General features: G+C 65.3%; 1 protein-coding gene across 1 annotated transcript in view; it reads right to left on the reverse strand.

Annotated features, from left to right (window-relative positions):
- Position 1: 1 nt before the first annotated feature.
- Positions 2-10,296, reverse strand: part of XNDC1N (XRCC1 N-terminal domain containing 1, N-terminal like) — a gene marked incomplete at its 3' end in the record, with an annotated part of 21,231 nt that continues 10,936 nt past the window's right edge. The window contains exons 13-23 of the mRNA XM_044418601.1: positions 6,877-7,633; positions 5,787-5,999; positions 5,368-5,532; positions 4,721-4,895; positions 3,952-4,152; positions 3,367-3,529; positions 2,730-2,822; positions 2,062-2,254; positions 1,241-1,368; positions 795-864; positions 2-139 (exon numbers count right to left, since the gene is read on the reverse strand). Coding sequence (XP_044274536.1) covers positions 2-139; positions 795-864; positions 1,241-1,368; positions 2,062-2,254; positions 2,730-2,822; positions 3,367-3,529; positions 3,952-4,152; positions 4,721-4,895; positions 5,368-5,532; positions 5,787-5,999; positions 6,877-7,633 — 2,296 coding nt within the window. The remainder of the gene's footprint in view (positions 140-794; positions 865-1,240; positions 1,369-2,061; positions 2,255-2,729; positions 2,823-3,366; positions 3,530-3,951; positions 4,153-4,720; positions 4,896-5,367; positions 5,533-5,786; positions 6,000-6,876; positions 7,634-10,296) is intronic.

Genomic DNA, 10,296 nt, shown 5'->3' on the forward strand with positions numbered 1-10,296 from the left:
GCTCACCTTTGCGCCGGCTCTCCTCGAACTCGCGCCGGGCCGTGTCGATGTAGCGCTGCACCAGCGCCTTGAGCACCTGGCGGCGGTAGGCGACGCGGCTGTCGGCGCGCAGGCCGCCCTCCTCCACCGACGGGTTGGACTGCGCGGGGAGGGAGCGGGCTGAGGCGGCGCTCTGCACGCGCTCCGGCGTCCCTGCCGCCGCTTCGCCTGGGCTGGGGCTGCACGCGCGGCCGGCCGAGCGCCCCCGCCCCGCTCTCCGCCCGCGCCTGCTGCGTGGGCAGCCCGTGGGCAGCATCGCCCTCCTCTCAGCGGCCGCTGCTCCGGAGGCGGAGTGGCCCGGGCGATGGCTGCATCGCCTGCCGGGAGGCCTCGGACGCGGGGCCACACAGCGGCCGTTTGCCGCGGGCGAGAGCGGGCAGCGCGGAGCAAAGGCCCACGCGGCGCCGCGCATGCCGGAGGCACTGCCCGAGGCGCCCGCGGCCCGTGTGCGCGGACCTTGCGCCGGGAGGCCGAGCGGCCGCCGTGAACGCGCGGGGCCGGGGGCAGGGCTGCTCCCTCGCGCCCTCGTCTGGGATGGAGGTGTCGTGTCGCAGCCTCAAAGCGTGCAGTTTGGAGCAGCCGAAGCAAGGACCCGCTGACAGCCCCCCCCCCGCATCACCCCAAACCAACCGCAGCGGAAGGGGCAGCCCCCCACCGCACAGCCCACCCCTGCCCGGCCATGGGAAAGGCGGCGCATGGCCCGCCCGGCCCTCGGAGTGGACGGCAAGCCGTCGGAAAGGCCCCTGCGAACTTACGATGGTGGGGAGCGGGGGATACTTCTGCTGCCGCTTGGGCTTGTAGCAGCACATGAAGCGGAGGAGGCCCCTGTGGGTGCGAAGGAAAGAGCAGTTGCGCTGCGGAGAAGGGGCCTCCCCAGAGGGCCGGGTCCCAGGCGGCCCAGGGCGTGCCACCCTCGGCACCACGGCCGCTGTCCCCCACACGCCCCTCTGCTCGCCTGCGCCGCACATGGGAACCTGCTGCCAAGGACAGCCAGCAGCCTGGCCAGCCTTCCCAGCCTGGGGCTCTCCAGATAGATTGGACTACAGCTCCCATCATGCCAGGCTGGGGACAAATCGCAGGCTGATCTACGTGGAGCTCACAGCTGCCGAGGGACCGGCCTGCAGGAACGCCAGGCTGCTCGCGTGAGCCATGGGCCCCCGAGGCTGGGGGGGGGTCTTCGGGCGCACTGCAGCCAACTCACCTGATGGCATAGAAGATGGACTTTGGAGTTGGGATTATGTTGAAGGGGACTGGGAGTGTCAGGCCTTCCCTGAAGAAAGACAGGTAGAGCTTCGAGCGTGCAAATTTCCACTCCACGTCGGCATCGTTCTGCAGGGATCGCATGGGAGGAGCGGGGACAAGAGCGGTCAGGTCCCGGGGGGCCCATCCGTTCCTCGCGGTTCTCAGCCGCGGCGGTGGCAGCATCTCCCAGTCCCGAGTCTGGCAGGGCCTGGGGGACCCGTCCCCACGCCGGGATGCCCCGGGAAGTCTAGCCAGGAGCCTGTGGGGGCACTCCTGGTGGGCATGTGCCACGGTGCTCCTCCAGGGGCGGGTGGGCTAGTGATGGTGTGATAGCCCTCTGCCAGTCCTCAAGCGGCTGTCGCGTGAGGAGGGCCAGGATCCTTCCTCAGTCATCCCAGTGCGGGACACGGAGCAGGGGGCTCAGCTACAGGAAGCCCACTTCCAGCTGGACACCAGGCGAACTTCCCTGACGGTGAGAGGCGTGCAACCGAGGAACCCCGACTCGGGAGGCGGCGGTGCTTCCCTCCCACCCCGGAGGCATTCGGGGTGCGACTGCGCAGCCTCTGGGAGGCACGCTTGAACCGGGGGTCCTGCCCGGAGCAGGGGCTGGGCCCCAGGGCCCCCCACCCCTCCGGCTTGGCTATGCCGTGATGCTGCAGGTGGCTGCATCTCCTCTGAGCGCACGCTCCCGTCCATGCGGTCGAGTCGCGGCACCTGGGGCGCCGGAGCAGGGGAGGCACGGGGCCCCTGGCCACCTTACGGGCCCCCAGAAGCGCTCACCTCTATTTTCTGGAAGGAGTTGGTGATCATGGCGATGAGCATGTTCAGCAGGACGACCACCATGACGATGGTGAAGACCCCGTAGAGCACGCGGCCCATCAGCTCGGCCAGGAAGAACTTGGGCATGTCCACCACATTGTGCTCCTCCATCCCGAGCATGGTCCAGAAGAGGAACTGGAACGTCTCGTTGAAGCTGCCGGGGGGGGGGGGGGGCCAGAAGGGGGGTTGGGGCTGGGGCCAGCCTTCCCCACAAAGCCCCTCTCCTGCCCCTCGGGGACCTTGCCTGGACTGGCGAGGCCTCCACGCAGTGCTGGGATTGCAGGACCGGGAAGAGCCGCGCTGGGGGGCAGTGCCAGGGCGCTGGGGGCGGGGGGAGCCCCTGGCACTGCAGGCCAGCCAGGCTGACCTCCACCGGGAGGAGTCTGGGGCACGTCAGGGGGCAGGCTGCACGGCGTGGGCACGAGGGGGGGCCGGGAGACATCCCGCCTGGCCGCTCTCAGCTGTTTCGCGGCAGGTGGACCTGGGAGCGCTGCGGGCACCACAGGCCTGGGCTGCAGCCAGGCCCCGCCTCGGCCACTGGCGCCCGGACCTCCCCGGCTGGCCCAGGCAGACGCTGCGCCCGGCGCCCCGCTCGCCCTGCCGCCGCCGCTGCGGGGGGGCCGCCTCACCTGCCCAGCCGCTCGGAGTCCTGGTAGTACACATAGATGTTGTTCATCCCACACAGGAAGGCCGTCAGGATGATCATCATGATGAACATGAACCTGGGGGCAGGAAAGCAGCGACAGGCACTCGCTTGGCACCCCCCAGGCCAGCGGACCCAGGCGGCCACCTCCCCGACCCCAGGGGGCCTGCCGGACACCCGGGCCAGGGAGCTGTGGCCGTGGGGCGGCACAGAGAAGGCCAGAGGAGCCGCAGGCGGTCGGTCCGGAGCGGCCCCTCTGGGAGGCCCCCAGGGTCTCTGCTTCCCTGGCCCGCAGCCTCAGCACAGGCCTCCTCCGGACAGAGTTAAGCTGGGGGAGGAGGGATGCTGGGCGAGGAGTGGGCAGGATGGGGCGCTCTGTCCATCCGTCCTGGTGCAAAGCCCCCGGTCCTGGATGCGAGCATGCTTGCTTGCTTGCAGAGAGCTCCCCTGTCCACCCCCGGGCTCTATTCTGCACCCACCGGTGCTGCCCGCCTGCCTGCTGGCCCCCACCTGCTGTGGGGCGAGGGCCAGCCCCTCTGGCTAGGACGGGCAGCGAGCTCCGTTTTGCGGGATGGGGGCAGCGTGGCTGGGCCCGCCGGCGGGCGGAGGGCCAGGCGCCCTACCGGATCATGTCGTCGATCATCTTGCCGATGGAGATCTGCAGCGTGCCCAGAGTCTCGTGGGCCGGCAAGATGTAGGCCAGGCGGGTGAAGCTCAGCATGCTGGTCACCGCGAAGAGCACCTCGGCCATGAACTGGGGGTCCTCCGTGCGCCACTCGTCCCGCTCTGAGTGGGAGGAGGGGGGTGAGGACGGGGCCCCCGAGGCGCCCAGGGCTGTTCTGGAGGCGAGCAGCTCCCACTGCCTCATGCGGGGAGCCCTCCGGGGCGCCACGGGGTGCGGCTGCCCCCCCGCCCCCCGGGAAGCATTTCCTCATTGAGTGTGGGAGCCCAGCTCGTTGCACTTCCTCCGCGGGAGGACGCGGCTGGAGTGGAAGCCAGCTCTCGGTCCATTTCGGCCAAATTTCACACATTCGGGATGGAAAAGGCGTGGATTTCCAGTTCCGTGGGGGTGGGGACAGGAGGCAGGGGTGCGTGGGCAGAGGCGATGCGAGCAGGCGTGGGGACCTCGGCTCTCCCTCCTGCGGGGGCGCCCGGGCAGGCGTGCCCACAGAGCTGGGCGCCGGCTCCGGGGGGCGGGGGGGGCTCACCGGCCTGGGTGTAGTAGTGGCACTCGAGCGAGGAGGAGCCGCTCTCCAAGCAGCTGGTGCCCTTGATGAAGATGAGCACGCGCAGCACGAAGGAGGCCAGGTACATGCTGAGGATCACGATGTCCAGGAAGTTCCACCAGTCCAGCAGGTAGCTGCGCAGGCCCTCGATCCAGACCTCCTTGCACTCGAACCAGAAGAACCCTGCGGAGGCGAGCCGGGGCGGAGAGCCCAGGGCCGCTTCCCGGGTCCCGGCGCGGCCCCGTGGGACTCTTCCCCCACGGCCCCCCCCGGGTGGCAGGCCACGCTCCCCCCCGGGCCAAGGGGGCCCCCCCCGGGGCGCCCCCCAAGCCCCCCCCCCCCCCCCCCCCGCCTTGGGCCACCCAGCGCCCGGCTGTCCTCATCGCTGCAGCTCTCTCCTGCACAGTCACGGCACAGCAGAGTTGGAAGGGGCCACGAAGGCCATCAGGTCCGCCCCTGCTCAGCGCATGACCCCCGTCAAACCGTCTCCCTCAGAGGGCTGCCCAGCTGCCCCCTCAGGAAGAGCCCACCGCCTGCCTAAACGGGCCCCCTGTGGCATCGCTGTAAGGCAGGAAGTTCTTCCCAGCATCCGGCCGGAAGCCGGCCTCCTGGACCTGGTGCCTGTCATTCCGTGCCTGCACCCCGGATGCCCAAGGAGCGCCCCTGCCCTCCCCCAGGCAGCAGCCCTTCAGGGACGTGAAGCAGGGTGGGCTCCTCCCTCCACGGCCAGGAGGGCCTCCCCACCACCCACCTGCCACCCAGATCATGTGGAGCGAGGTCTCCCACATGGTCTGGTTGCGCCCCTTGAAGGCCTCCTGGTGGTGCTCCAGGACCAGCGACTCCACCAGCAGGAACACCAAGAACCAGAGGTACGAGGCCGAGTGCAGCAGGAACTTGATCACCGGGATCTTCAGTATTTTGCCCACCTGCCAGGAAGGGGCGCATGGCGGGTGAGCGGGCGGAACGCCGCATTCCCCTTGGAAAACGGGCAAGGAATTCCGCCTGGGACGTGGCGCCTCCAGCCCTCAGCCCCACCGAGGAACCTGGCATGTTCCCCCAGCATCAGAGCGCCGCTCCGACTTGCTCTCCTACGCCACGTGATCTCCACGCCGCCAGAGTCAGGAGGAAGGACTCTGAGAGGGCGCCAACGTGCCCAGGGGGCCGCGTTTGTGTGGCGTGGGCACAGAGGCATGGCCACGCGGTAGGGGTGGGCCACAGCGCCCGGGGGCAACCGGAGCCGGCCTGTCCATGGCCCAGTTCAGGAGGGGCACCGTGGGAGGTGGAGAGCAGGCCTGGGCATGTGCCCGGCTTGGCAACCCCGTGGAACTCCTCCGGGCGGCCCGGCCCACCCGGCCCCTTCCAGGCGATGAGCGATGGGCCTCGGAGTGCGCCCCTCACCTTGGACTTGGGGGCAAACCAGTAGATCAGGCAGAGGAAGGGCATGGCCAGGAAGATGGCGCAGGAGATGAAGACCTTCCAGAGGCTGGTGCTGCCCCGCCAGCTCTGCAGGCTCCCGCACCAGATGGACGAGAGCACCTGCTGGCAGATGGGGTGCGCCACGAACTGCGGCGACAGGGGGCAGCGGCTGAGCCGGGCGGGCCAGGGCCACCCGGGCCCTCCAGCAGGGGTGGGTCAGAGGGCCCCGGGTGGCACGCGGGCACCGCCTCTGGATGGCCCAGAGCGGTGCCTCATCCGGCGTGTAAGGCCATCCCCCAGCCCCGCCTGCCCTGCCCTGCCCTGCCTGCCCCACCTGCCCAGATGGACGCCCCGTCCGGCGTGTAAGGCCCCCCCCCCAGCCCCGCCCCGCCCCGGCTCACCTGCTTCTGGTTGTAGTTGACGGCCAGGCGGAGCCGCGCCAGGTTGGGGATGCCCTCCTCGAAGGCCTGGTCGTCCACGTCCTCCTCGTCCTCGTCCATCGCGTCGTCGCCCACGTCGTTCAGCACGGCCGTCACCTCGCTCTGGTTGCGGCACATGCCCAGCAGCTCGAAGGCGAACTCCTGGCACAGCTGCTCCAGGGCCAGGTAGTCCGGCTGGTGGACAGCAGAGGAGCCGGCCGGCGTGAGGGGGGCCCTCCCCTGGAAAAGCACCCAAGTCCCCGCCTCTCCTCGGGGCAGAGCCCTCTGCCCCCGCCCTTCCTCAGCCCTCGCCCGCGCAGGCTCGCCACCCCGTCCGGGTCGCAGCAGAGGTCCCCCCTCCCAAAGGGAAGCGATTTCTCCTGTTGCTGTAACAGGGAAGGCATGCGCGCCTTGAGCATGTGCACCCACACGGATGTGGCCCTCCCACTGATTAAAAGCATGACGTGAGCATCGCTTTCAAGCATCGCCCTCAAAGTAGAGTTGCTTTGCCCGGCAGGAATGGGCAAAATTTGCCCAAGGAAATTTGGGATTGTGGCCAGGTAAGTGTTGATGCTGTTGATGCGTAATGAGCCAAAATGAAATTCTTGTACATGCTTAATTGCAAGACTTCATAATTCGCTCCTTTATTATCAATCTAAGCAAGTGAAGTCTAGACAGAATTTGCAGGTCAGAATAAGGTTCATGTTCATAGAGGAATCAGCCTCAGAGTGGGATCATCCGAAAAATTAACTTTTCTAGATTTAGCAACAGGTACTGAGTGGTTGTATTTGTCAAAATCTTGGCCTGAAGTCCCTTTCTTAGGCTTCGTGAAGTATAAAATAGAAGGGAAGGGAAGGGAAGCCTCAGAGTCACGCTTCTTACCCAAACTGATCTTGGTTTTGGTGTCTTTTTTGCAAGAGCGGACCGCATGCCCTGGGAACTGCCAGGTGCCCGTGTTTGTGAGGCACACAAACCGGCCGACGTAGCGGGCGGCTCCGAGGCGCCCAAGGTACGTCTGGCAAAGGCCGCGGGACCGGAAAGGGAGCCACGCCGGGGCGGGGCAGGGACAGACCTTAAATTCGGGCTCCTTCTTGGAGAGGCGCTTGAGCTCGCGGCTGAGCTTGAAGGCGGTCAGCATGGCATCCTCGCTGGCGATGGAGAGGTGGGCCCGGCTGGCGATGCCTTTGTACGTGTTGATGCGAGAGAGCGAGAACTTGAGCAGGTCGAACTTGCGGCCGTTGGAGCACTCCAGGCAGGCGCACGAGACCTTGTGGGGCCGCGAGATGGCGTGCCCCTTCTTCATCAGCATGTCCACGATCTCGTAGAGGTCCTTCTCGCACGCCAGGGTGAGGGGCGTCACGCCGGGGGCGAAGCGCGAGTTGTCGATGGAGTTGTCGAAGAAGGCCAGCGAGAAGGACTTGATGTCCATCTTGAGGCCCTTCTCCTGGTCCAGCCGGTCCAGCAGCAGCTTGACGACGCTGGGCTGGTTCGTGTCCACGGCGACCAGCAGGGCCTCGTGCACCTGCCGGAAGTCGAACTTGACGAAGCGCAGCAGCGTCTTGCTCATCTCCTCGCCGCCCGTGCGGATGGCCATGTTCAGCGCCTCTCGCCACGCCCGGTCCTCGGCCTCGTCCAGCTGCCGCAGGATCCCGTCGCTCACCTGCAGCAGCTGCTGCACCTTCCCCAGGTGGCCGTCCTGGATGGCGCCCAGCAGCCCCTCCGGGAACTTCAGCTTCTTGTTAACGATTTCTTTCCAGTTGGCTTGCTGAGGGGAGGGGCAGAAGGACAACGGCGGTTGTCGGTTTGTTGCACGCTCTGTGGCCCTGGAGCTGGCAGGGCCCCCGGGAGGCCGCAGAGGCCACCTAGGCCAGGCCCCGCTCGCTCGCTCGCTCGCTCATTCAGTGTGGATAAGGGCAAGGTCTTGCGCTTGGGGCACAGGAAAGGGTGTCATAAGTGCAGGTCAGGGGACAAGTGGCTGGAGAGCAGCACTTGTGAAAGGGACCTCGGGGTGCTGGTCGACTGCAGGCTAAACGTGAGTCAGCCGTGTGATGCAGTGGTCAAGAGGGCGAACGCTACCCTTGGTTGCATAGCCAGAAGTGTGGCTTCCAGATCCAGAGAGGTATTGCCGCCACTCTACACGACTCTGGTGCGCCCACAACTGGAGTCTTGTGCTCAGTTCTGGGCCCCTCGTAACAGGAAGGATATAGCCAGGTTGGAGTCAGTGCAGCGTAGGGCCACAAGGTTGGTGGCCGGTTTGCAGGGGATGCCATATGAGGCGAGACTGAGGGAACTGGGCCTCTTCAGCCTGGAGAAGAGACTCAGAGGGGATATGTTGGCGACATACAGGTATGTGAGGGGGTGTCACACGGAGGTGGGTAGAGACCTGTTCTCCCCTGCAGAGGAAGGCAGGATGTGCTCCAATGGAGCCAAGCTCGGAACCAAGCTTCAATTTGGATGCCAGGAAGCATTTCCTGACAATTAGGACCCCGAGGGTGTGGAATGGGCTTTCACAGGAGGTCGTTGGGGCCCCATCGGTGAGGGTGTTCAAAGTTAGGCTGGACATGCACATGGTGGGCATGTTGTGAACTGAGCTGGCTGGAGCTGGGGGTCAGACTAGATGGCCCAGGAGACCCCTTCTGACTCGCTCTGTTTCTGTGTTTCATTGGTGACATTTGTATGCCACCCCCACAGCCCAAGGGCTCTGGGCAGCTCACAGAGACAGCGCCATACAAAGTAAAATCTAAAATAAAAAAAATACCTAACCTCTTAAAACTCTAATTAACAGGAGTCCATGTGCAGGGCAAAGTAAAAGCCGGCAGGAAGGAAAACAAGGAAAACCATAATTATGCTAAAAACAGGCACAAATAGAAATAGAAATGTCTGCCCCATGGCAGAAGGGAAGCAAGGGGGTGCCACTGGCACTCTGAGGGTGGGGCAGGATGGCAGAAGGTCCCTTGCCTTGTCCCCCCTTTAGATGCAGACGGGTGTCTTGTGGGGGCGCTTGCCCCCAGGGGCCACAGCACTTGGCCAAGGAGCCTTTTGCCGACGGCATCGGTGCTCCCACTGGAGCCGTCGGGCGCAAGGGGTGCACAGCGGCCTCCCCAAACGCGGCTGCTCCCCAGGAGTCGCGAACCAAGACTGAAATGGGACGGAGGAAAGGGAGGTGGCTCCTTGTGGGCCTTTCCCCCTTGCTGGAATGCGCGTCTCAGCTTGGGGAGGGGGCGGGGAGCAGCGTGGCTGGCCCAGAGGCTGTGGCGTGGCGTGGCGTGGCGGTGCCCGGGCCGGCATGCAGCCCAGGGGCGCCTCCTCCCTCCGAGGTCAGTGCAGGGCACGGGGCTGGGCGGGACGTGCTTCCCCAGCAACGGGTGCTGGCGAGAGTGCTCCCGCGGCAGCCTTGCAGGTGCTTCGGGGCGGGCTGCCTTTGCACTGGGAACCTGAGCTCATTCAAATGCAGGGCAGGCCTGCTCCAGCCGCTGAGAGAGGCACATCCACGAGGCTCAACCCAGCTGCCTGCACTTTCGGGCTCTCCTCCGAGGGTGGCCACGGGCAGCCCTGACGGCAGCCCAGGCATAGAATAGTGGAGTTGGAAGGGGCCATGGAGACCAGGGGGCCCAACCCCCTGCTGTTACAGGACACCAAGTTACACCCTCCCACTCGAGGCTGTCTGGTTTCCCCTTGAATGTCTCCAGGGTGGGAGAGCCCCCTACCTCTCCAGGCAGCTGGTTGCACTGCTATATTGCTCGGGCGGTGAGGAAGCTTTTCCTGACATCTAGCCTGAACCTGGGTTATCACAGCCTGAGTTGATTCTTCCATATCCTGCAGCAGCGGTGCCATCAAAGGATCTAGTGATGCTGGAAAGGGGAGGGAGGCTGGCGGCCACACAACCCGGCTTCCGCAAAGACAGGTCCTGCCAGACAAACCTGGTGGGATTCCATGACAAGGTTTCGAGACGACTGGATGGAGGGGATGCAGTGGATGTGGGTTACCTGGATTTCAGCAGGGCCTTGGACAAAGTGCCCCATGATATCCCGGTGGAGAAACTGAGGAGCTTTGGGATAGACCAAAGCACTTTCCGGTGGATTAGGGCATGGTTGACTGACGGAAAGCAGAAGGTAACTATTAGTGGGGAATCATCAGGATGGCAGCCAGTGATGAGTGGGGTCCCCCAGGGCTCTGTCTGGGGCCGATCCTGTTTAATCTTATCATCAATGACATGGAAGTAGGGTGAACAGTCTGCTGATCAAATTCGCAGATGACACTAAAACTGGGGCAGTGGCCACAACTGAGGAGCAGCTACTCCAGATCCAAAAGGATCTGGACAGACTATGGAAGTGGGCAGGAGACAGCAGGATGGCGTTCAATGCGGATAAGTGCAAGGTCTTGCACTTGGGGCACAGGAAAGGGTGTCATAAGTACAGGTTAGGGGACAAGTGGCTGGAGAGCAGCACTTGTGAAAGGGACCTCGGGGTGCTGGTTGACTGCAGGCTGAACA

This window comes from Varanus komodoensis, unplaced genomic scaffold, assembly GCF_004798865.1.
Source record: "Varanus komodoensis strain SLA01 unplaced genomic scaffold, ASM479886v1 scaffold91, whole genome shotgun sequence".
NCBI lineage: Eukaryota > Metazoa > Chordata > Lepidosauria > Squamata > Varanidae > Varanus > Varanus komodoensis.